General features: G+C 33.6%; 1 protein-coding gene across 2 annotated transcripts in view; it reads right to left on the bottom strand.

Annotated features, from left to right (window-relative positions):
- The window catches only part of Vps50 (VPS50 subunit of EARP/GARPII complex), a 120253-nt gene extending 96483 nt beyond the window's left edge, over nt 1-23770 (bottom strand). For both annotated transcript variants that reach the window (XM_015506724.2, XM_015506726.2), the window contains exons 1-9: nt 23613-23770; nt 16347-16415; nt 7358-7480; nt 6245-6316; nt 3899-3952; nt 2910-2980; nt 2129-2246; nt 1995-2030; nt 744-826 (exon numbers count right to left, since the gene is read on the bottom strand). In XM_015506724.2, coding sequence (XP_015362210.1) covers nt 744-826; nt 1995-2030; nt 2129-2246; nt 2910-2980; nt 3899-3952; nt 6245-6316; nt 7358-7480; nt 16347-16415; nt 23613-23645 — 659 coding nt within the window. In that variant the 5' untranslated portion in view covers nt 23646-23770. The remainder of the gene's footprint in view (nt 1-743; nt 827-1994; nt 2031-2128; nt 2247-2909; nt 2981-3898; nt 3953-6244; nt 6317-7357; nt 7481-16346; nt 16416-23612) is intronic.
- Nucleotides 23771-27701: the final 3931 nt, after the last annotated feature.

Below are 27701 nucleotides of genomic sequence, written 5' to 3'. Positions count from 1 at the left end.
ATTTAACTTGAAACTGGATTTGCTTGACAAGCACTCTATTTTACCTAGATTGTGTGTTTATTTGGGATGGCTTGGGAGGAATGATAGAAATTAAAGGTAGAATTAGAGCTTTCCCAATGTACTATCTCAAGAAGTAATGCAAACCCTTTATTTTAAGCAAACCAAAACTCTATTAATAAAGTCAGAACTAACAGCAAAAGATGTGGCAGCCACTTTTGCTATTTTAAATAAGACATGTAACACATTAAATACATAATCAAGTATTACAAAAACGATTGTTACATGAACTGAAATCATATTTAAATTTTCTAAAAGACTTATGATGACGAGCCAAATACTTGAACCATCCGGATCTTAAAAACTAGCTGCAATAATACTCTCAACATTTGTATGATGGACACAGTTAAGGAGGAACAATTCCTAAGAGATTCAAGGAAAATGTGAGCAGATTAATTTATTATTTTCTACTATTCTATAAAAATGACATAAATCAAACTGGAAAGTACATAAAAAAAGAGTTTCAATGAGGTGATAAAGGAGGTAGGATTGAAAAGCATTTGATCTTTCACACCTGAAAAACTGTTATTTATAATTTTATTGTACTTCCCATTTATAAACATGAATACCAAACTAGAACACTGCTCTCTGTATTAACCTTCAATGCTAATTAACATTGGATGTTACACAATTCCTACATTAAAAAATTGACAAAAATCAGCTTTAAATTTTTTATATTACCTTACCTTATACAACTATAATGTTTAAAAGTACTGGCAGCTTTCTGACATTCCAGGCACAACTGAATAGCTCCTGGATAGTCTTCCTCCTTAAGAGAATGGCAACAGAAGTCACATCACTGGAAACATTTTTCTTAAAACCCCTGATAAAAACACATCTCTTTTCATACTCTAACCCAACAATACAGAATCAAAAACTTCTAATTCTTCTTAAATAAAGATTAGAACACCAAAAATAGATAGAAAACAAAATAAAAAGAGGCAACTAACTCTAGGCCCAAACTGTATGCATTAAAATATATATATATATATAAAAAAATTCTGTTCCCTCAAATACACAATAACATCCCTTTGAGACCATCACTTATGTGTAAAGTCTATACAGAATTATAAGCTGCTTCTGAAAGGATTCCTTAGCTGTTAACATAGCATCTTACTCTAATGTGTAAATAAACTGTTCCAAAATAGTACATACTGTATTATAATCAAGAGCCAACAATTCACCCACCAAGAAATCAAATATTTCTAAAGAAATGAATTTGGAAAAAAAGGGAAAATATTAATATTTTCAGAATATTTTACCACCTAATAGTAATTTAATACCAAATGAATTTTTCAAATGGATCTTTCAAACCCTAGTTTAGTAGTAACAGTTTAGAAGCAACAGGGTGATTATAAGAAAACCACAAAAAATGTTCCTGATGCTCATATCTAAATTCAACAGATGCAATTCGAACCACTGGGATGCTAAGATAATGACAAAGTATCTACCCCAAGGAGCTCAAGTATTATGGGAAAACACACATATTTCATTATGTTTTAGTGAACCTTATTATGACAGAGATAGATGCAGAATGCTAAGAAAACATCAAAGAGAAAACAGATGGCTCAGGCAGGAAACTAATTAATATATGATACTAAATATAACAAAAATATCACACATCCCATAAATCACTAATATATGTTTGATGAAAAATTTAATGTTACTACTATTTGTATTTAATACAATCAAAAGGCTGAAGAGAACATGCCAATGTTAGTACACAGTAAATATTTTCTCAAATAAATTTGTTTTTCTAAAACGAATGTGTATTATGTTGATAGAAAAAGGCTCAAGGGCAATTACCTTCACTTGTTTAAAAATGTTCTTTATAGCAATTATCAACTCAAGAAAAATGCATGTCTGAATTTTGTTCACTATAATTTTTCTATATAAGATTATTAGCATCACCCAATTTCCAAGTCTTTTTAGCTTACCTCCAGCATTTCACTTAAGCGTACATCTGTTCTTTGCTGAAAAACACAAAAATCAAAGGTAAAATCTGTTTCAATCACAAAACTAAGTTTTAAATTTTTAAAAAGGGACCAATATACCAATGTTTTATATATACCAATGTTTTTATAGTTCTCAGAGATTTCAGAAGTCCAATCAGCAACTGACGTTTCCTTTGATTCGCAAGAAGGCCTAAACTAGCTTGAGTAAAACCTTCCTTTGCAATATTCAAGTGTCTGCAAAGTGAACAATAAACAATTAATATTTCTAATATAACAAGAATGCCATTTACACAGAACTTACAGGCCATTAGTGACCTGCATTACTATTAAAACTGGGGTTTGAAACTATAATTTAACAAATAAGTAATTATCTAAACCAGTTCTGTTCATACATGAAAGATGGATTAATGCCAATCCACAAATTATAAGAAAAGTACAGAAGTTGAGAATAAGCACCTAAAAACTTAATGCAAAGGTTGACAGAATAATTTTACTTATGAATCTAATAGTAAAAAATTGGGACTGTATTATATGTCTTGCATTATTTCTTCGTTTCATTTTTTCCTAATAATTTATTTCTATTTCATTTACAAAATACCCTGTAACAGGTTTGTGAAAAGAAAAGTAAAACAACACTGGTCCTTCATTGCAAATAATTTAGGAAAACCTAGTCTAAACAATACACAGCCAGTAATATTTCTTAACCCAAAAGTAGATTTGTATATATTTCCCACATCCTCTTAGTGCAAATTTCAGTTCATAACATATGTTCATTTAATGAATGCTATTCTAAAAACTACAACCATGATTTTAAAAAACAAGTGTCAATGACAGATTTCATACTTGTTCTTAAAATATTTTCCAGCTTAAAGAACAAAATATCATTGGAAACAATACCTCCTCCCATTTGTGCAGATAACTGCAGCTAACTGGAGACCTGTCTGCAATGAGGTAACTCTTTCAAGTTCCTATGGAAAGATTAAGTACAGGTTATTATTTGAGACGTTTTATTTTTCCTTCTTTCTCACATAGTACTCTAACAAAACCTCATGTGTTTCAAAGCAAAGCCAGCTTTAGAAAACAAAGTTGCAACAAAAATACCTAAACTTGAAAACTGTTAGTATATTTTTCAAAAGTTATTTAAAATGACTTCTTCCAATTGATTTTCACAATGACAGATGACAAAATATTTAGTCAGTATTGCTTACAAGAAAATCTAGACCCAACCTGTTTTAGGCAGGAATAAATAAATACCATTTACATGTTTCTACCTAACCGAACTTTGCAAAGTAATAAAGGCTATGACAAATATGATTTCTGTTTGCTAAGATGCTTTGACAAGGAATATCTTGATATGAACACTAGTAGATATTTCAATGGAATTTGAAAGCTCTCATTTTCTGATGAAAACACAGATTCAGATAAACAGTTTCAATTTTATCATATGTAGATATTTCAATGGAATTTGAAAGCTCTCATTTTCTGATGAAAACACAGATTCAGATAAACAGTTTCAATTTTATCATATTTTAAATTCGGATTTTTACATTGTCATTGCTTCAGATTGCTATATTGTTGATCTATGTATTTGTTACAAAGTTAATGGAAGCAATTTTCACTGCTTCTTCTAAAGTTGGGAAAAGCTAAGACATCGCTTAGAATCATCACTTAAAGTATTCTTTTACTTCATTTTTGATAAACTGCCAAATGAAAAAGACACACATCCCCAACACACACACACACACACACACACACACACACACACACACCAGGGTATGTTGTTTAACTAAAGACAAAAGAATAATTATAATATTCTAATAGTTTCAAGTGTAAATCAATCCACCATTAAAAAAAATTATTATTAAAAATAGCAAATATTATCCTACCTTCACATAAGCAGGCTGTTTTTCAAGGATTAAATCTGCTACTTTTTTAGAGACCTAGAACATACAATTAAACAGAAGATGTAAGAAAAAGTCTCAAACTTCCTATAATATTTTTTATATTTAAAATTTTTGCAGGAATATTCCATATGTCTTCCCAATATAACTCTAGAGCAGCTATTGCAATGTTATGGCCATACACATTTCCCTATGTACAAGATTAGTAAAAGAGGTAGTAAACAAAGCACATAGCATGGTACCTGCACCTTAACAGAAACTCAATAAATGGTTACTATTAATGTTAATGAGTGTCATTACCTGATTTAGCAAACATGCATGAAAATGTAACCTCTTTAGGGCAAAGGAAATGATTTAAAACAATCAATTTGCTAAGACAAATTTTTAATCAACTGAATTTATGGAGATAATCTCTGGGAAAGAGAACTTGCTTGGACCCTTTAGATTCTTTGCCCCATGTAAAAAGACAAGTCATTTGGTCCTCTACTTCTAAAAAGCTGAAAAGAAAGCTATGAAGCTATCAAAGGTTTTGTTGGTTAATTCCATGAATAATGTTAGTATCACAAGTTAGAATGATAATGATTTTGAAAATGAGGCTCTTATTCCACAATTTCAAGAGTACTGCTAACTACTCTGCAGAAACACCATATCTAGCAGGATGCATGACATACAGAGGCATTTAGTGTCTGCTCAAAAAACACAATTGGCTCCCCTACCCTAGGCCAAGGGAAAAGAAAACATTGAACACATACTAATCTACTGCATTGATCCTTTCATATGATCTTAATCTGCATCTAACATCTTTGGAATTACATGTATTATTTTCTAGATAAAACATTGATTGCTTTTGTCGAGAAAAGAGACCTCCACTAAGGTTAAGAATATCAAATTTCAAATAGCTTTTACATTTCAATTAATGAAGAGAGATTAATGTTAATCTGAAATATCATTTTAAGAATTTCAAACATTCAGTAGGACTGTCTAATAACAACTTAATTAAGATAATACAAACACAACCAAAAGAAGTCAAATAGGAGCCATAAGTAAGAAAATGCAATCAGGAAGTTCTAGCTCTATACCATGTATTTTGACATATATGTATTTATAGATGTGCATAGATAGAAATGATTGATTTTACTCAACTGGGTTTTAAAAAACATAGACAAAGTACTTATACTTAGTCTTCCCTGTGTCAGACAGTGTACAAAATGTTTTTCTACATTATTATCGCAATAGGGACTCATGACTATCCACCGAGAGAGGTTCCATACATCCTCGTGTTCCAAATGAGCAACCTTAAAAGTCACAGGTACTTGCCCACGGTTAATAAGCTGCAAGGCTAAGATTCAAGCCAACTCTTAGCAAATTCCAAAAGCCCTGTTTTGGAATGAGATGAGGAACATCCTCAAAATAATGCTGTCACATAAAGTACACATATAAGAGAGTATGTATTTAAATATGTTGAAACCAACAGAAGGCAAAAGATGCCACCTACCACTAAAATTGATTTTTTTCCCAAAAGCACAATACTTTATTACACAGTCCTCTTGATTTCAAGCCCACTCATACTACTGCCACCCCTAAGGAGACCCCAGCACCTACTGAGATCTCTGGGTATAAAAGGAAAGAGAAGTACATTGTCCTTGATCTGCCAGATATATTACTAAAAATCCTACCTTAAATTAAAATAGGTAAATTTATTATTACTGTTCCTTTTATTTAAAAATATTAATAAGATCACATATTACAATCTTATTTAGTGAGCTGCATATAGTAAGTTCAGTCAACACAAATAAATTACAGAATTACAGGGTTTTACAACATTAGAGGAAATGCAAGCCTAACCTATCACTTCACAGGTAAAACAAAAGAGTTTTAGCAAGGTTAAATGATCTGTTCAATGCCATAATTAAATAGTCACTACAATTCACACTTTCTAAATCTTAGCCTTGTATTCTTTTTATAAACCTATTTCAAGGAAATATGTGGACCTTAATTGTGAGATAAAAATACTCCATTACAATATTATAGGTAGGGAAGTCATGCACATATCACAGAGCCTGAGGTACTTACTAAACTGAAAACAAGTTCTAAGTTCTTTGATCACATTTAGGATTCCAGAGAGAACTCCAAGTTCTAGGAGCAAATCTATCAAAATAACATGAGGAAAACTGCATATGTATTAAAATTTTAATATAAATATACTATCTGATTCAGTCATGTTAAATAACAGGATTTGTTTCTATTTTAATATATTAGTTAAAACCATGAAATCTACAAACATTATACCTCTCTATTGTGTTTTGTCAGAAAGAAATATTCTTTACTTACTGCAGCTTGCTGTTGTTTCAATTTGTCTCTATACTCCTCTAATTCTTGCAAATTGAGAACAGGTGGGAGCTTCTATACAAAAAAAAGAAAGAAAGAATAAAACCATAAACTGCATAATTTCATTTCATTTACCTAAATGCCTTTGACTCATGAACTACAATCTGCATTCAGAACACTGTCACCTGTCACACTGACTGCCCTTCATTTTTCCTGTCCTCTCAACCTCCCTTACTGGACTCCAGCCACAAAAGCCTACACATCATTTTTACACAACTGTCTGACTTCAAACCTCACCAGCCTTGTTCCTTCACTGTGCTATTCTGACCCCTAGAAAATCCCACTACTACTGGGGTGCCTGGCCCCTAAGCTGGAAGATAATGTTTCCAGGAAAATGTGAGAAAAATTCTTAACTCTAATCCCCCACTCTACCAGCCACAGATATGTCCCTACTTGTCTACAATAGAAATCAAAAAGACTTTCCCTCTGAAATATTATAAATGGTAACTAAGTTCTACAATGTAACAGTGACAGTTTTTGGACTACATTCTGGATTATATCAGCTTTTAGAGGGTAATATAGGAAACAAGCAAAAATATGCACACCATTGTGCACATAGGGAAATAGGCTGCAAGTCTTAACAATTGATAAATGAAACTTCAGAATAACTTGGGGACTGATTGACTTTGTACTGCACTCAGTTTTACCTAAAACCAAATTTTAAAATTCTAATTTTTTGAAGTTCCTATAAATTCAAAATGTAATATTGTAAACAACATTGCATAAGGGTTTTTATCATAATACACATTTATGATCAAAAGTCTGTTTTTCTAAATATATTTAGCCAATATAAAACAGAAATAGTACAATAACATATTATTTGCTAACAGGTGAAAAATAAAAACACAGCAATGTTTCCCTGACCAATGCTCTACAGATGTATTTAAAATCACATTTTCAAAAATAATTGGATCTTTTAATAATGCTCAAAGTTCATTAAAGCACAATATGATAATCATAGACCTATAAGTGCTCCTTAAAAACATTCAAATCTCATTAAATCAATCCAAGAACCAAACAGGTTTTTGATAGGTTTTAATCAAAGTTTTCTTTTACCTCCAGCTCATATCTGACAATATCAAATGAGTCTGCAGAAAAATATACTTGTTCAATACTATTAATTAGCTCTTGTTCAGCTTGAGGGTCACTTGGCTGTTCTCGAAGTTCCCTGAATTCCTCCTTTAAAGAAAAAAAGTCACAATTATAATACTGACAATTGTAAGAATTCCATTTGCATGGAAATAAATGATTATGTGTCTTAACCATCACATATCTTCCAAAAATCATCCTAACCAAGGACACAAATTATAAACCATAAAAATTTGTGGAAAATTAGGAAATAGCCAAATACTTTAAAACTACTTATCTACTGGAAAATGAAAACTAGCCAGTTTAATGATTTGGATTTTACAATGAACTCCTTGAGTGCCAACAAAGTTAAAAGAACTTAAATGTTTAAAAAAAGAAAAGTAACTACCTAAACCTATCACATACACACTCATTTTATCTTTTTACTTTTATATTTATTTAATTGGTACTGGGGAATTGAACCCAAGGGTACTTTAATATATTTTTTTTTAATTTTGAGACAAAGTCTTGCTAAGTTATTTAGGGCCTACCTAAGTTGCTAAGGCTAGCCTCTAACTTGAGATCCTCCTGCTCAGTTTCCTGAGTTGCCAGGATTACAGGCATGCACAACCATGCCCAGCTCATTTTATCAGCTCAGCAACACTCTAAAATCTGTCTCACCATACAAAAAGGGAACATCAGGGGCTGGGACTGTAGGACAGCAGTAGAGTATTTGCCTAGCATGTGCAGGTCCTGAGTACAATCTCCAGTACCAGGGGGAAAAACATTCCTGTAAAGGGAATATCACCTCAATGACTTTTGGGTCACAATTACTACTGGAATTCATAAGCTATGCCTACTACCTAGTAATTCTGCAGCATTATAAGCAAATAAATATAGTTGATAAAGTGCAAAAAAAATTAAGATGCAAAATTTGCTAAGACTGAAAAATATCAAGTATGTAGCCAAGCTAAAAATTTAAATAGACAACAATTATTTTCATATTAAGTGTATAAATGCCACTGGCATATGACACCATGCTGAAATTATATATTAAGTACCAAAACAAATGTCCCAAAATGACACTGCAGTCCGAAAAAAAAAAAAAAAATCTTTTCCTTTCAGTCAATTTGATGGCTTCTATGTGAAATCTACATCTAAATTCAATTCAGACACACTCCATTCTGAAAAGAATCTAGATGATGTTTCTTTCTTTCTGTCTTTTTTTTTTTTTAATTTTTATTTTTAGCGCCACTGCACTTCTGGTCTGTAAGAAGGCTTCTACCTCATCACTCTCTAAATACTTCACTGTTGTTAAGACTGCCTGCTCAACCAAATTAGACACTTCTTGAGAACTGAGATCACTTCTATTCTCCATCATTATGTTCCATAGTGTCAAAGAACACTGCAGTTAATAGTCACTGAACAAACTAAAATTAATAGTTAATTGTATTGAAAAGAAATATAAAACAAAAATGCAATAATTTCTTGTTTTGAAAGTCAAAATTTTTCACAAATTCATAATAAAAAGATTCTTTCTTCTAATTAGAAATAATGGCAAATGTTAGTGACAAGAATATCTTATGCATATACATTGGAAAAATAAAATCAGTTACGATGCAAACTCTTAATATAATTACACCACAATTTTGCCATGATATAAACTGATTTCCTAGGATGTGAGATGTACAAAAATATGTAATTTTTTATCTAAAATAGAATGAATTTGTCAAGTACTTTACATAAACAAAAGATTTCCTACAAAAAAATGTAAAGACAAAACTGGGTGGGAGGGGAGTACCAAATGAAATTCTCTATATCATATTAAATTATGTGATTTAAGGAAAAAGGTTACAATGATACTGGGATATTTAAGCTAAGCTAGAAATAAAATATTTCAGTTGTATAAACTTGTTGTATTATTAATAAAATGTTTAAAGGGTTTATCTTGACAGTAAAATTTGAGTCATATAATACATAACTAAATATATATTAACATTAATAATGGGATAAGTGCTCTGTAATATCTGAAAATCCAAGAACAATTTGTCAACAACTACAGACTATCAAAGGGCCATACTTGCCTGCCAATGGCAACTACACCTAAAATATGTATCAGTGTCATTCCAGAATTAATGCTGGAGAAAACTACAAATAAAGTAAAAAATATAACTGCAGATGAGGGTAAACAAAAGGTAAAACTGAGCAAATGTATTCTCTCTCCCTTCTTTCAGTATGAACTAACACAACTACTGTCGAGGCCCTACCACCTCACCTTTCCCAGTCGATATAATTCCATTTAACAAACAATTATTTTTATTCCCCTTATGTAAAAATTCCCCAGACTAAGTGACACAGGAATGCAGATCAGTAAAATTCAGCTCCTCCCTCAAATAAGTGAGTCAAATACATAAGTAAATGGTTGACAAGGCAGAGGAGAGGTACAAAAAAAAAATCAATGGAAGAGGTGGCATTTAGAGAATATTAGAATAGGGATCATTTCAAATTTCAGAAACTGTGGGGATAGGGTCACAAATATAAAACAAGGTATAAGTAAACTCAGGAAAGCATATAACAGGTTCAAGCAATAAGGATAGTTCCCTGCAGGAAGGACAACTGTCAAAGGAAAGACTCTGTACATACATCAAGAGGCAATGAAATGTAACAGAATTTTTTTTTTAAATCCAATACATTTATATATACATGAACTAAATTTTCCTTTTCTAAAAATAAAGTATCTTAACACATATCCCTATACCAGATGCTATATCAAAAATAAACCCAATATTCAATACTTTCTTAACATAATAAACTAAGCAGGATTATTTCAGGAAAGTTGAAGACAATAAAAAAATTATTCAATATTTCAGAGGTTCTTTTATCCAGCATTCATAACGTAAGGCTGTATATAATACTAACAATTTTCCTATTCTGACCATCTCTGAAATAAAACTACATGAACATACACATAAAATATACATTATGAATGTAACTTAATGAAAAGTGAAGAAAAATAGTCATCACAGAAATTTAAGTCAACATCTCTGATTTCTTTTCCTCTCCACATAAAAACAAAAGGTATTATGAGAACTGGGGATTCAAGTACATAAAACAATCTGAGCCTTCAACTGTAAGGTGTTAGAAAACAGTCCCAGTATATTTATGGTTTCTAGAGAACTACACAAGAAAAGATGAACATAAGAGTCCATCTCTTAAGGAAATAGACCCAAGTTTACAAAGGAAACTAGCAGCTATAAATTTTGTATTTAACCACTACTTTCAACTTATCTAAAATGAGCATACTAATTGAAAATACTAACTCAAGTTCAGGAGTTTCAATTCTATTCACTTTTATAAGTACAAAAAGTTAGTCATGACAGAATAACAGTTCTGCTCATCATTATTAAACTTGATAGTCTCTTTAATTTTGAAAAATAATCTAACCGAATTTTTAAATCCACAGAACAGCTAAGAATCTCAATTTTCAGCAGTAAGTTTTTATTCGAACAAAAAGACAAATGTAAAATCTCCATAGGTTTCAAATTTCTGCAGAATACTGAAACCCCAACTCCCCTTTCTATACTTGCTTTATTAGAGCACAGTTCACATTATATACTTGATTATACTTATCTGGATGGCAGAGTATGTGTGTGTGTGTGTGTGTGTGTGTGTGTGTGTGTGTGTTTTGAAGGGTAAGAGTGGAGGATAGCAAGAAATGTTCTTGTAAAGCTGGGTTTATTTTTTTAACTGCTGGCATCTTTTCATCAGGCAAGATAAAAAGCTATTCTGTTATAATAAATTCTAAACAGAAACCTTAATATTATAAAGGTCACATCACATTAAAGCTGTAATTGAAAGCAAAAAAAAAAAAAAATTAGCCACCAAAATCCATATAGAGCTAAAAGGAAGAGCAAAATATTAAGTTTTCAATATTCTATCAGTATTATTAAAGTCATAAATCTATTTTAGTGAAACAGATTTGATCTGCTTCCAAAATGAAAAAGGATCCAAAACCTACTTTAAGATAACAGATACCCTAAAACCATATACCACATAAGTTTATAATGAACTGCCAGATGTCTGATTGCATGGGGAAATGGCGCATTTTCTTAAAATCCTCCTAGAACAACAATAATAATCCATCAAAATAGCCGGTTCATCAGTTTGTATGTGTGTGTTTTAAATAAAACATAGCTTCTGAAGCCTACTCCGTTTTCCTCCAGGCTTTCAGTGCCATCTAGTGGAATACTGATGAGGTTACAATTTGAAAAGAGGTTTCAGCACAATAATTTATGGAAAATTTTTATAAAAGGTTATTGTATGGCATTATTTTAATCCAGGTTTACAACACACTTACATAATAAAAAATAATGTATTTTAATCACTTCCCACACAAAAAAATAGATCATGAATAATAGATTACAAATAAACATGATTTTATTCACAGAAATTTATTGAGTTGATAGAAATTAAAATCACAAAATTAGTATAAATTTCATATTTAATACCTTGTCATGTACTTATTTCTTTTATTCTATAGTTAAAAATACCAACCCAAGTTCAGGACTTTGTTATATTTTTAACAAATATCTTACTAAATTTATTATATTAAAAAATAAAAAATAATAGCTCTGGAGATAATATTTTGATAAAAATTCATAAAACAATATTGATATCAACATTCTTTTCAGGTTATAATACATGACCATTTTGGAGGCACTATGGAAAATCTGGATGCAGATTCAAGGTTCTTAATACTGATATTTTAAATCAGGATTCAACTCCCAAACAGTTCTAATAAATTCTAAAACTAATAAGTTTATGGCTACTATAATTATAAAAAAATAAATATTGGTCTTAATTCTTCATAATTCTTGTAATCAATTAAGTGAAAATCCTTTCACTTTTAAATGGATAACAAGTGTAGTCAGCAAATGCTCTAATTCTAATATCCTTACCTCTGTATAAAAATCCCACGAATTTGAAATGTAACAGAACCCCATTTCCCAAGAACAGAATTTTAGATCATTTTCCTTTTTCCCACAAAAACTGTCCTCAAAATTGAAATTTGCTTGAATCGATCTTATATTTCCCATTTGTCCATTCTTGTTATCATGTTTTCACTTTTCTATATTATTTTATTCACCAAAATCCCAAAATGCCAGTATATGGATTACCATTTGACTTACATCTCCTCTTATAATGAAGAACAATATCATCTTGTCTATAAAATCTAGAAATTGTACTAGATGACTTTTAAGATTTCTTCCCTCTTTGTATTTATAAGTTCTTGAAATAGAATAAAATAAACAGTACCTTCTAGCTTATCAGATACCCAAATGCACTTCTTCAGTTCCCCTTCACTACATTCCTTTTTCTATTAAGTTGAACCACATGAAATTTGCCAAGATTCAACATTTGTAATCTAAATCAACAGCCATTTCACTCAATTCATCCTAATATCTCTCCCCTACTTATCCTTTTCACTAGGATCTCTCAATGTAACACAACTTAAGCTAATCTATTTCTTCCTTGAAAACTTTTGTAATAACTTAGAAAAGAAATAGAAATGGGCCCATTCTGAAGAGCAGGGATACCTTATTTTTTTTTTTTATCTTCTACCTGTGTGATGCGGTGCTACTAAATGAAGTTAACATTTAAAAGTTTCTCCATGATTCCTCAGAAAATTGGACTGAACCACAATTTGACCCAGTTATCCCACTCCTTGGTACCCAAAGGACTCAAAATCAACATACTACAGTGATGCAGCCACATCAATGTTTATAACAGTTCAATTCACAATAGTTAAGCAATGGAACCAACCTAGGTGCCCTCCAACAGACAAATGGATAAAGAAAATGCAGTACATACACACAATGGAATACTACTGATATGAGGCTAATTAATACTACTATTAATTAATTAATTCTCTCTGATATGAGGATGCAAACACACAACAAGGGGAAAGGGGAGAGAAGAATAGAAGTTCACTGGATTAGACAAATGGGAATAAAGGGAAGAAAGCGGTGATCAGAATAGGAAAGAGCAGAATGAATCAAACATAACTTTCCTTTATTAATGAATACAACACCAGTGAAACTCCACACCATGTACAAACATAAGAACGGGATCCCAAGTTATACTCCATGTATACTCCACGTAATATGTCAAAATACACTCTACTGTCATGTGTACCTAATTGGAACAAATATATATGTATATATACATTTTTTTTCTCCATACAAGCATTTAAATTAACCACTTAAATAGTATAAATTGTTAAATCCCAAAAAATATTTGCCAAAGTATGGGCAGCTTGCATTCTACACCCAGTAATATACTATGAACATTTTCTATGTAATATATATTACCAGTTTAAAACACAAGCTTCAAAATAATTTTTAGAGTATGATACCATATTTGCAGGGAAAAAAGAGGGGTTATATCATCTCCCTATTTCCTTTCTAGAATCTGTCATAATTTACAATTATCTTGTTTGCTATCTGCCTTACTCCTAACTGATGTAAATAAACTCCCTCAGACGAGGAAAGTTTTGGCTTTTGGAAAAGATGCTGTCTTTCTACAGCTGTACTGACAGTCCCTACAGTGTGTCTAGCATATAGTAGATGCTCAAAAAATCTGTTGAAAATGCATAGGGAGAATATCAGAGGGCAATGAACAACGTAGATGATTTCTGTGATTTTGGTTTTTTGGTTCCTTTTTCTGTTTACCATGTTTTCTGTTTGCATTATATGGAACTTTTAAAGGAAAAGCTACTTTAAAATAAAATCACCACTTCAAATGAATGTTTTCCATTTTGTTGAAATGCTTTTAATAATTTGAAAAAAATTCAATAAAGATCATTTTTGAACACATCAAATCTCAGGTCACCAAGAACTAGATGCACATTAATTTCAAAGCAACTATACAAAATAAATCATTTAAAATGTTTATATGATTTAAATATGAAGTCACATCCAACCTGTGAAAAATATACTAAGCATTAAAGTTATACTAGACTACACTTGTGTTTCTGAAAATGAGTCTTAACTGTCAATTTCAATACTGACTACCAATACCACCATATCCTATTCAGTCCACTGACTGAGCTTTACTGCATTCTAAACTGAGCAACTCTTTAGTTCTGAAAACCAGTCAGAGACGGCAGCAGCTCTGCTTCCCCTCCAGCACTGGTGATGTTGCAAGAGAGCCCAAAAAGAACAGATGGGCACCAGGAGCTTTTAAGGCTTTTTTAGAATAAAGGCTTATATTATTTATTATTTTATTTATAATGAGCATATATTTATAGTGTAGTTATTAATATAATTTCACTATTACAACTATTTTACAATCTAAGTAACTTAGGTTCTCAGTACGTGCCAGAAAGGACCAATGCCCCAGGCTTAATTGTCACCTGAATCATTTTCATTTGCTGGTCTTGTGATACCAGACTGGCCACTCTACCCAGAGCCAGTTATCTCAAAAGTACTGATGGGGCTTGGGTGGAGAGTCCATAAGACTAGGTAAAGAGATAATCATAAATCCACTGCCCACCATTACTGGAAAAACATCAAAATCCATGGTTTAAAGATAACAGAAAGTTTTTATTAATACATTCATGTATTTTTTAATGAGGTTCATTACCTGTAATTCTCCTTCCTCAGCCTTTCGAATCACTGAGATTTACAGGCATGCACACAGTGCCCAGCCAATAATCTTTTTAAGTAAAATAAAAATAAAGAGAACTGTCTGTCAATTAGGACATATGGTTATCACTCACTTCCCAATTGTACCACAGTCAATAATCTTTAATACATTTTATAAAATTACAGTATTCGAACATGACTCTGTAAGTTTTGTCTGGCCCATTTCATGTTAAAGAACTGGCTGGAATTTCATTGTATTTAGACAATGTGTTTGAATCTGCCCTTTGGGGTCTGCCCTAACATAAAAGCTAAGCAGTAAACGAAAAATTCACTCTAGCAGGAAAAGAGTCTCAAAGAGAAAGGAAATCATCCTGCTAAGTAGCTGACATTGAGGTATAAGAAGAAGTTTTTGATTACTTAGTAAGAGAAGCATCCCTATGAATTAAAATGCTGGACATAGAAAATAAATGACTTTCAAATATGGTCCTCAAATTAGAATCCTAAGAGCAGACATTGAGAAGTGTTAGCTTTTATCTGTAGTGGAGCTGCTGTTTGCAAGGTCACATTCCAGAGAAACAGCAGGGACTTAACAATGGTTAATAATTCTCCCAGGAGAAGCTGGAAGCCACCTAGCTTATAAATGACATATATTAAACTTGTAAACTTGAGAAATTCACATGAATACCAAAGGATTAAAATCTGAGATACATGAAGTTCAGTGTAACTTATGCCTTAGGTGCTTATTCAAAAATCTATGCCCAAAACAAAACACAATTAGCTATAATTTTTGGCTCAGAATGTTACAGTTATAAAAAGTAGTAAATTATTTTACCTTATTTCTTCAAATTACAACAGATTCATTAATAAGTTAAATATACACATACGTACTTATGGATTATATATAACCACATAAATTAAGTCCAAAACGATCTACCAAAAAATTTATGATTTATATAATATTACTTATTTATATATATAAAATTATTGGCTGTATACATAAAACGTGTGTGTGGACACACACACACACACACACACACACACACACACGCTTCCAGGCTAGGAACCACATATAACAGACTTTAATTTTATTAGTTTATTAATTTAACGAGTCTGCAGTTCCCTTACTGTACTAAAATGAATCATAAGCATCCCAATGAGTAATGAAAGCACAAACAAGCCCTACACCTAAAGTACACTTAAAATTTACCCAGTTTATCATAACAATCATTAGCCTATGGGAAAGAAAAGCTTCTGTGAACCAATTATTATCCAGAGGCAATAATATTTTCTTAAGAAAGTGAAAAGTCACGCTCACACATGTAGATCAATACCTTTCCAGGGACCCGGAGACTCTCAATAGCACCGAGATCACTGAGGCTCTCAGGAGGGCTTTTCAGACCCTTAAAAAAATAAGAAGACAAAGAGAATTTTAATTGTGCTGAAGAACTGTGAAAGGACAGAATATGCTTAGTAAAAATGAAAATTTTCCTGCTTCAAAATACAGAGAACATATATTTTAAAAATAATCATCACTTAACACCTGCAGTATTATTATGAAATCAGGTAAGGATGTACTTTTAGTGTCTTCAAATAATGAAGTATTATACAGCACCTTTGCAAAGAATGGAAGTCTACCTTCACCAGGGTTTTAAAACAACCAAAAGAAAGGAAATCCATTTAAAAAGTGTTCTATAAAAGTACTTATCTATTAATCATAAGCAAATTCACCTGGAAAAAAAGGTTCAAGCAATATTATTATTATTCACAGATGCAATATACTAACCAACTGAGCTATTCAAACATTTTAATAATGCTAATTACTTAATTCATACATAAGTAATCTCATCATCTTGCTTGATTATTTCCCACTAATGTATCTAATTCATGCTGCCAAAATTATGATTTAAATTCCAGGTCATATTGCTTTCTACCTCTTTTTTAGTTCTTTGATACCCTGTACTTCCTATAAGAACGTCAACTGAAGGATTCTGAAACCCTTATATGTACTAAGGGAAATTATCAAGACAGAAAGAACTCAGCAATTTAAATTTTCTTTAAAAACCTTTTTAAAAAAAAATAAGCTACTCAAGGGGCTGGGGCTGGGGTTGTGTTTCAGCGGTAGAGTGCTCGCCCAGCACATGCGAGGCACGCTGGGTTTGATCCTCAGCACCACATAAAAATAAATAAATAAAAATAAAGGTGTTGTGTCCAACTACAACTAAAAATATTTTTTAAAAATAAGCTACTCAAAATAGTAATATTGGTCTTAGGCAAAATTAACTAGTACATTAATTTGAGGAAAAATTTTCATAAGTCAAATTGTCCTTTAGGCGCCCTATCTTGGCCTTTGGTTCTCAGTAACCAAAATATACAGTATATGTTGATTATTTGAAACTTAAAATAGAACTTGTTTCTCTTGAAGACATAGAGGTGTGTTTTATCTTCTGCACTGTAAACCAGCACCAATCAAATACAGGATTTTTCTTAAGACTAAGTGCTGTCTCACCTTCAATTCTTCCATTACTCCCAGAATACCTAACCTATCCCCCACCCAACCATACCCTTTTCTTCCTCTGTGTGGTGCTCCACCCACCCCATCCCCTGCCCCACCACCCACACACAGGCACACAAACACATAAAAATAAGAAAATAATATACCACCTTCAGAATTATCACCTCTATGAAGTCTTCATGAACCCCTATGCTTCAAACATGGTATTTCTCAGTATAGACCAAGGACCACCTCTACGAACACCACCCAGGCAACTGTTTTTTGTTTTTTGGGGTTTTTTTTTTTTTTTAGTTGTAGTTGGATACAATACCTTTATTTTATTTATTTATTTTTATGTGGTGCTGAGGACTGAACCCAGTGCCTCACACATACCATTGAGCTATAGCTGCAGCCCCTCACCCAGGCATTTCTGGATTAGAACCTGAAATATGCATTTTAACTAACACCTCATGTGACTCATATGATCACTGACATTTCTGAATTATAGCTAAATATTTTCCAGGACAATAGCTAAGTCAAAGTTTTAAATTTTAAATGTATCTCTTTCTCCCAGACCTTAAGTAACAAAGAAAGGGAGAGACCAAGTGTTACTTGCATGTATAGCCTGGTGGCTAGTAAAATTCTAGGAACAGAATAAACACCAATTAGTCAATTACTGGGTAGAAGTTGTTGGTCAGGCTCCAGTGTTCAACCAAATACCACACTGTTCCCATGGGAACACACAACAGACTGCAGAATTATGTTACCAGGAATGCTTACTGGAAAAAGAAAGGCCTATTGCAGATCTAACATGAAAATGTGCAGCGGGATAAAATTGTTGTTAGTGTGTTCCTAGGCTGTGTGTTTTTCTTTGTCTCTATTTCTCACCAATGGCTATCTTGAGGGCACACCATCAAAGTGGCAAAGAATACATGACAAGGTAAGTACCTACACTTTTATGTGCAGTTCACATAACACTATATATACAACCATGTATATGCATCAACACACTCAGGAAATTAGAACTTCATAATTTTATTCAAAGCCATGACCACCCCTAAAATATCTTAAAGTATAACTGCTATATCTTTTAAACAAACATTTTTAAAAGCAGAGATCTGTTTAACTAATCTAACAGAAATCCTTGGAGGAATATATCGTGTCCAATTTTCTCTTTCCCTAGCACTGCTCAGTAAAGAAACTGATGTCTGAAATGTAAATGTGATATTTCCCAGTATCCAGAAAAAGATCAGACACCACCCACAACCATTAGATACTAATTCATGGCAACCTTCTGCCAAATTACAAAATAAGAGTAACAAATGGGAAACTCTGTGGCAACTCCGATGATTTGTTTCTTTTTCTTTTCAACAGAAATGAATAGTGTTTATACTCAGTCCCCAATTTCTCTGGCCCTGATTCTCTTGAACCCACCCAAATCAGGCTTTCCTCCCCACCACTTCATGAAAATACTATTATCATGTCACCAATGATCTCCATGCTGCTCAGTAGAGTAGAATGACACCAGGAAGGGGCTTCAGAGCAGACTATCTGGGTTTGTACCCTCACTCTCGCACTCAGGTCTTTAACTAAACTCTCCTTTAACAATCCTACCTATGCATTATCTCCTAATTATAGTTACAGCTCATAGTTTATTAAAAGTAGTCAGAGCAACATATGTAAGGAGCTAAAAATGCTATGTGGTACCTCACAAGCATTCTTTAAGTATTAACTATATTCTTAACATTATTATGCACACATAATTATTTTTCTTGATCAAAACAGAAATGAAGAGGAATTATATGTTTCAAAGCACATCTAACACTCAAATGTACTTCTGAATTTTGACTATCAGTTTTATAAGTTCCTACTAACAGATATGGAATCATTTTTATGTTCTATTTGTGCTTTTTAAAGAACAGTCATGGGCTGGGGTTACAGCTCAGTGGTAGAGCGCTTGCCTGGCATGTGTGAGGCACTGGGTTCAATTCTCAGCACCACATATAAATAAATTAATTAAATAAACAAAGGTCCATTGACAACTAAGAAAATAAAATAAAATAAAGCACAGTCATGGTTATACCTAGTAGTCTGCCTTTATAAACTGAAATTTCATTATGATCATTATCCTTTATGTGATTTTCTTCATTCTTTTTGATAATTTTGTATGTTTAAATTAATACAAAATCTAGTATCATTAACACCTGTCTCTATATTTTAATTATTTGCCCAAATCAGATTAACACTTTAGACTACTTCAGTTATATCTATGTGAATCACTATCTATTTGTGAGACCAGCAATTAATGTTCTATCATATCAAAAAAAGCACCCCAATCAGGCTTTCTTCCTTACCACTTCATGAAAAGTGCCACTGTCATGTCACCCATGATCTCCTTGCTGCCCAGACCAAAAGCTCCCTCTCACCCTTACCTTAGTTGGTCAATCTGCAGCATTTAACACAGCTGTTCACTCCCTCTTTAAAATTCTTTACATGGCTTCTAGGATCCACTCTTCCTGTTTGTTGTCTTTATCCAGCATTCATTCTACAAATACTTATTGGGCATCTGCTATATGCTAGAGACCACTGGGATGCTTAAGAATTCTAATCTCTTGGCTGTTCTCTCACGTTCTACTGTGCAGAATTCACCCTTCTCCTTTTGACACTGAATTCTCAAAAGCTCCAACCTTGGACTCTTCATATATCCACATTCACTCCACTGGTGATCTTAACCAGGTTTTTGCCATCAATAGGCTTGTAACTCCTGAGGTTTTATCTATACCTGGAATTTTTCCCCATAAATTCAGACTCATTTATCTTACCATTTTAGGCTTTCAAATTAAAAAGTTTAAAAGCCATTTCCATGCAAAGTATTCTTCCCTCAGTTTTATCCACCTCAGTAAAGTGGCAAATCCATTCTCCCAATTTCTGGAGCCAAACCATCTGGAATCATCCTCTTTCCCTTAAGCCCAAGTCCAGTTCATCAAGAAATTCTGTTAACTAGACATTTATCATATAATCACAATCCAACCTCTTAACACATCTACCACTAGGACCCCAAATAAACCCACACACTTCTTACTTGGATTACTGCAATAGCCTTCTTACTAGTCTTCTGTTTCCACTTCCCACTCCCCCCTGGCCTGCTTCTTCAATCTATTCTTAAAACAAAGGTCACAATGGTCTTTCTGAAGAGTTAGCATCATATTCCATCACTCTTCTGCTTGCCAATTCACTCAAAATAAATGCAATGGCCTTCCTATGCCGTATAAGGTTCTATGTAAGTTTGCTTCCTGCCCTTAGCTCCCTAATCTCATCCTGACCTCAACTCCTACTATTTTCTCCTCACTCACTCCACTTCAGCTATGAGGGTCCCTTCAAATTCCTCAAACATGTCCCTGCCTCAGAACCTCTGCAATTGCTTATCCTCCCATTGATATCCACATGATTCATTTCCTTACCTCCTTCAGGTCATTTTTATGGTTCTATTTCAGTCTTCAAGTCATCTCCATTTACACAGACCCTACCTGTCTTCCCAAACCTCCTGCTCACAGCCAGAGAGCCAGGATGCCATCTCTCTGATGCAATCCATGACACTCTAAAATTACAAATAATCCCAAATTGCCAATCCCAAATTTACTCCCAGGACTCCCTATCCTCTTTTCCTCTATAGCATTTATCATCATGTCTGCTTTAGCACTTGTCTATTTTGCTCAAGGCTTCATCCCCCAAACTTAGAATAGTGCCAGGCACATAGTGCTCAATTCAATTTGTTGAACGAACTGAAAGAACAGAGGCCAGCATAATAGAGAATGATGGAACAGATCTAATCTAAACAAAGAGAGCTAACAAAGCCCTCCCTCCTTCCCACTCTTTAAAAACAAAGATCTTGGGACAGCTGAAATGCCAACATATTATAAATTTCATAGACCTTAATTTCAAGACTTTGCACATTAACTCAACATATATGTTAACATAATAAACATAATAAACAACTGTGTGGAAGTCAGGACATAAACACATATAATTCGAATGACTTTTAAAAGCTGTGTAAAACTCCAATTTTACTTCACTTTTTACACAGTATAATTCCAGCTTTTCATGTATGTTCTTCAGATTTTTCTTCCATTCCAATTAGATAGATAAAAGCTGCTCAAATTCAATAAGCAACTGCCTGAGGCTGAGGAATTACCATTTTTAGTACAATTCCATTACGTTCAGGAAATAGAAACTTAATGTCACTGGTATCTAGAATTTTTATTTTTTCCTTTCCTACTATTTTTCACAAAGAAAGATCCAAAAACAACAAGCCACCCAAAACTGTTTTATAACTGTGGCAACACTGCTACCCTGAACTGTATGGGAAGCAACAATCATGAGAGCACCAAACTTAACTCATGAACAGAAGTCTAAATTCAGCAGTCCAAAGGCAGTTTATTAGTGGTAGGACATACAAAAGTGCAGTGTTTTAAAAGTCAAACGACAGATAACAAAACATTTGCTGAACTTCTCTACTGCTTGAATTACTGTAACAGTCTGCTTCCAGTTTTACTGCTTTCCCACTATGTAGCCAATGCAAGGGTCTGTATGGTCAAGCATTTTTTTTCTTTGATATGCCTAGAAACTGCACTATTACTACCTTTATTTATTCCTTTCACTTCATTTACATAATATGAACATCACCACCAGGCTAACCCCTAGAGGAACACATTATTGTTCCTATTTTAAAGATGTGAAAACAGGTGCTTAGAAACATCAGGTAACTTGCCCAAGGTCACAAAGTTATCACAGGATGAAACAGGATCCAAACTCATTATTAAGTAAAAAGTAGTAGGAAGCTAACTAAGCACCAGTAGACAACAAATGTAAAGAATGCTAAAATGCTACTAACCCCTTTGCAAATCTTTTTATTGTTCACAGAATTTTTATTTTATTTTCATGACTTCAACAATGTAATTTCACAAAAGCAAAATAATATTCCAAGGATCATTTTCACTGTCCATCAAAAATAATTTGTAACCTGTTCAGATATCTCTAAAATTTAAATTCTCAAATAAATAAGAATTTGAAATTTATGTTCTCTTTTAATCAAGAAAAAAAAAATCACAAGGGCTGGGGATGTAGCTCAGTGGTAGAGCCGTTGCTTAGTATGCATGAGGTCCTGCCTTCAATCCCTACCACTACAAGAAAGAAGGCACAAATGAATATTTCACTAAAGGATTTTCCTCCACATTCTCCCAACTTCGCATGTTGATTTAAAACTAATATAAATTGTTTATTTCATGTTAAAATAGTGAAGAACTGCCAATTCTTTTGAAATACTGGAGTTGAAATAAAGTAAGTCAGGTCAGTAAGTACATAATAGAAATGCATACCAATTCGTGCTTGAAGGAAGTTGAAACCTTATTAGGAAGCCTTAACATAAACGAGATAGGTTACAAAATAGCCAAAACTCTTACTCATGAATTATCATTTTGGCAAAAAAAAAAAAAAAAAAGCCTCATCTAGCCATGACAAAAATATATTTTTAAAAAATAAACAGGATTCACAAGTTTTAGCTTACTGATGATACTCATAATAGAATCGTGAGAAAGGATGAACAAAGAATTATTTTCATATGCAAAAAACTTAGCTACAAGGTTTGAGAATTTGGTCCAGAACACAATTCTACCAATTCTGTCTTCAAGTCATTTGTTTGTTGGGTTCTGTTTCACTCTTCAAGTCATCTCCATTACACAGACCCTACCTGTCTTCCCAAATCTCCTGCTCGCAGCCAGCCAGCCAGGATGCCAAGGGTCCCTGAAACACAACTAGTGCTGTTCTGGAAAGATGGCAAAAAGGCGAAGAGGAGAAACAAAGCCAGCCTGATTCCCTCACTAACCCTGTCTACAGAAATGTTTCTATGAGGGCCTTATCTACTTCAGCAGGAATCCGATGTAGGCAGCTCAGGTGAGTTTTACAGGGTGCGTCCCAGCTTCCAAGTCCTCCTGACTCCTGCCAACACCTCCAACATAGGTCTCCACTCGCCGCCGCCCAGGGACAGAACATCTCGCCTCTTCTCCCAGCCGAGAAAAAGGAGGCCTTTGTTTCAGCCACCAGGACTTACCTGTCGGGTCATAAGAGATTTTATTTTTTGCATGTCGAAGTCGTGGGGAGATTACCATGCCGCAGAGAGCTAACAAATCACACCGAACCACCAGACTGCTGGCGCCGACACAGGGAAGCCATAGTGGACGGTCACGTGGAGCACTGATCCGGGTCAGCCTTCCTTTCCCGGGGCATGCTGGGAATTGTAGTCTTCCGGCCGCAGCGCAGAAGCGGTGAGAAGAGCATCGCCAGGTACTACATTTTCCAGCAAGCCAAGCACCGGGTGCTTCCGTTAAGCTGCAAATCTTACATGTTGAGTCTTTTCGGTGGTACTTGCACTTGATTTCTCTGCTTTGGCGAATCTGAAACCGAAGTCCTAGGTGACCAGGCTGTGAACTAAAGAACAAACACTGAGACCATGTAAAAACCAGACTGACAGGTCGCCCGCTGGGCGTGTGATAGAGTGACCCCCCCCAGCTGGTCTAAAGGGGTAGGGTGGGAGAACGTGAGACAGACGGGAAGGGGAAAGACACACTTGGTGGAATCACCTGAAAACTTGGGACTTCCCAGGTGGCACTGGGTTTGGCCTGAGGAAAGGTGTGCTCTGAGTTGCCCAAAGCGTCTGGCCACTGGTGGGGAACAGTAATATTGAGGTTATTTTTAATTTTGAAAGTCTGTTTGATCTCTGAGAAACGTTTAATTTCTAAAAATGAGATTGTAATATTTGACCTAGGTGTTTGTAATTACAAATAGATTATGTAAGTGGGTGCAATTTTGTAAATTATGAAGCACCATACAGTTTTGAGGTGTTAATAGTCATAATTCTGCCCTGTTCCCTGCACCAGCGGAACCATCTTGTGTATACTTCTATCAGTATCAAAGTGCTTAGCAATTCCTTTTGATATTATGTTTTCCTATATGCATCTCTGGCTCTGTTATTTCTAAACCCTTAAAAATTCCCATCACTCTAGGGCAATTCTAGTTTAGTTCATTCTTTTTTATTTTATTTTATTTTATTTTTTTGTCCCTCCGCTAATTGTTGTTTGACCAGGTCATGGGCTGCTTGTATCTTTTCTTTTTTTAAATTTTTTTATTATTAGTTGTTCAAAACATTACAAAGCTCTTGACATATCATATTTCATACATTAATTCATTCCTTTAATCTTAATTGTTTGACTGTTCTTAGTTTACTAAAATCTTCAATATTTAGAAGTTTCTATATCAAAAGAAACAAATTCCCAACAATATTAACATATAAAACAAAATAGAATTCAATAAATATTTGTTGATCATTGGGCACAGAGCAACACTATATTAAGCAATTTAGATGAATAAGGAAGGAGTTCACAGTTTAATTAAAAATCATATCCTTCTGCAACTTGTATTTGGGGTAAAAAATGGGAGTTCATAACCCACTTGAATCAAATGTATGGAAGATGATATGTCATGAGCTTTGTAATGTTTTGAACAACCAATAAAAAAAATTAATAAAAAATAAAATAAAAATCATATCTTAGTGGTGATCAATTCCAGTAGTTCTGATTCTGAGTAGTCAGGTTCACTTGAAAAGGATCCTGTTGTTGTTATTATTTTCTTAGGGGTTGTTGGTTGATTTAGGTCTTCAGTGATTCTTAGAGGAAACCCAGCTGAACCATTTAAAATCCATTCGTTAGTGATAAGAGAATTAATCCATATAAGATATAGAGGCCACACATTTCATTACACCTTGATCCAGGTATAGAACCCAAATTCAGTCCCAGAATTTTCTCTCATACACAAAAAATGCACAAAGTTAAGATGATCAAAAAAAATTGGAAACATAAGTGTTTTGCATAACTATTAGACACTGAGAATCAAGAAAAGCATTACAACTATGTTTTACCTTAAAGCTCCACATTTTAGTTTACATCTTATAGTGAAGAAGGTAGAAAATACAAACTTCTAAAAGCACAAAGGCTTTAAGTACAATATTGACATGTAAAGTTAATTCCTGCTGGTTGTCTAAATAAACTGTATCAACTTACCCTAACACTTTATAAAATAACCCATAAATGATGCATTTTAGCTTGATAAAATTTTTTAATGCCCTAATGAACACTTTTTAAAAGATGGGATGTTATTTTATTCCCATTTAAAAAAATGTGTGTGTGTGTGTGTGTGTGTGAGAGAGAGAGAGAGAGAGAGATAGTTCAGTGTGTGTGTGTGTGTGTGTGTGTGTGTGTGTGAGAGAGAGAGAGAGAGAGAGAGAGAGAGAGAGAGAGAGAGATTTATTACTTTAAGTTTTTCCTGGTGGTAGGCCACAGAAAGTTATAATGGCCTGCAAACAAGTCTTGAGGAAAAGCTTGCTGAACTTGGTGCCATTCCTGTTTTTCCTTGGTGCCATTCCTGTTTTTGCAGATTGGAATATCACAGCATTAACAACAAAGTAAGGGCATATTTCTGATGGCCCAAACAGGGGGGAACTCTCAAAGGACAAAAAAGAGCTGAAAACCTCATGTGGTTAGGAAAATAAATTTCTTCTCCTCCTATAAATACCAGAACAGTGGAGAAGTTTGGCCTGTCCAGAATGATGTGACCATACTTCCTGATCAGGCAATAACAGAAAACAGAACACTTCCTGAAGATAAAGCTGTGGCTGAGAAGAGTCAAGAAGGAAGACATTGCCACATAGTCAGCAGCCACAGAGGGTAGACCTAGGCTTCTTGGATCCAGTGTTGTAGACTTTACCATACAGGAGTGAATGCAGCACAGGCTTGGGCACAGGTTCTGGCCCACTCTGTCAGCCAGTTCTTCCTGTAAACAGTAACCTTTCCTAGGATCTAATTACAACAATAAGAAAATGCTTTCTTTCCTCACTTTTTCTTAAGACCTACTGTTCTATGTTGATGTTGGCATTTCTTTTTTTTTTTACCTTTATTTTATTTATTTATTTTTTTATGTAGTGCTGAGGATCAAACCCAGGGCCTCGCACATGCTAGGCAAGAGCTCTACCACTGAGCCACAATCCCAGTCCACACGGTGTTGGCATTTCACCACCTCTAGTTACAATTTTTTTTTGCCATTGCAAAATACTCAAAGAACATGGATTAAAAATATGGATGTTTGAAATTCATGTAGCAGTCATCTGGTATATAAAGAAAGATCAACCTTATAATTTAAATAAACTAGACTATAAACTATGTAATGTGACTTGAGAGAGAACAAAAGAGCACAGTCCTCCCAGTACACACACACACACACACACACACACACACACACACACACACCTGCACAGGACCAGGTATATTTTCATATGCAGTTATAAACACATACCCTATCCCAGTGGCTCCTTGCATTGCTTACAATTTAACCACCATGAATATAGCTTGTTTTAGGTTAATCACCCTTCTCATTTTAAATATAAGTATAAATGTAAATAAGTAAACAGGCTAAAGGCCCTTTTTTTCCCTAAGCAGTATATAGTAGAGCAGAGTTTTCCAGGGGGTTACAAGTGTGATGTGAGATGTTGATGGTGAGAAATTTCTTATAAAAACACTTCAAACAATTTTTTAAGTCACGTAAAAATTGGCAACAGTTGAAACTAAATTTTGACATTGCTTTGAATGACTTCCTGTATAAACATCTGAACTGAAATTACTGCAGCAGATGAGTTTATACCTACAAACCTACCGCTAGAGGGTGTTTTGTGCTTATGCCACTTAGTGCTTCCTTTACATGTGCTACACAAGTATTGTCAGTTTTTTAATGTGTGCCATGACATGAAAAGATCACAATTATGGTTCATCTGGTATTTAATTAATTTATATAACATCTACTATCTTGTATCATAAAAGGTATACTTTTAAATATAACAAAAGCAATAGAAAAAATACCACAATATAAAGTCATTAAGTTGAATTTATTTCATTTCAGGAAAACCACAATATATAGTCTTTATTACTCTCATTTGCCAGTACCCAATAAACTTCATAATGAGCCATCACTTGATTGTAAAACAGTATAAAAAGCTTATTTAATGAAAGCAATTAATATTTTAAAACAACACTGATCTGAATGGTGTGAGAGAGCTTATGTGATATCTGTAGAACTCCCGTATTACTTTACGAGC

Source organism: Marmota marmota, unplaced genomic scaffold (assembly GCF_001458135.2).
Source record: "Marmota marmota marmota unplaced genomic scaffold, marMar, whole genome shotgun sequence".
Classification (NCBI taxonomy): Eukaryota; Metazoa; Chordata; class Mammalia; order Rodentia; family Sciuridae; genus Marmota; species Marmota marmota.
This window is presented reverse-complemented; position numbering and strand designations above follow the sequence as displayed.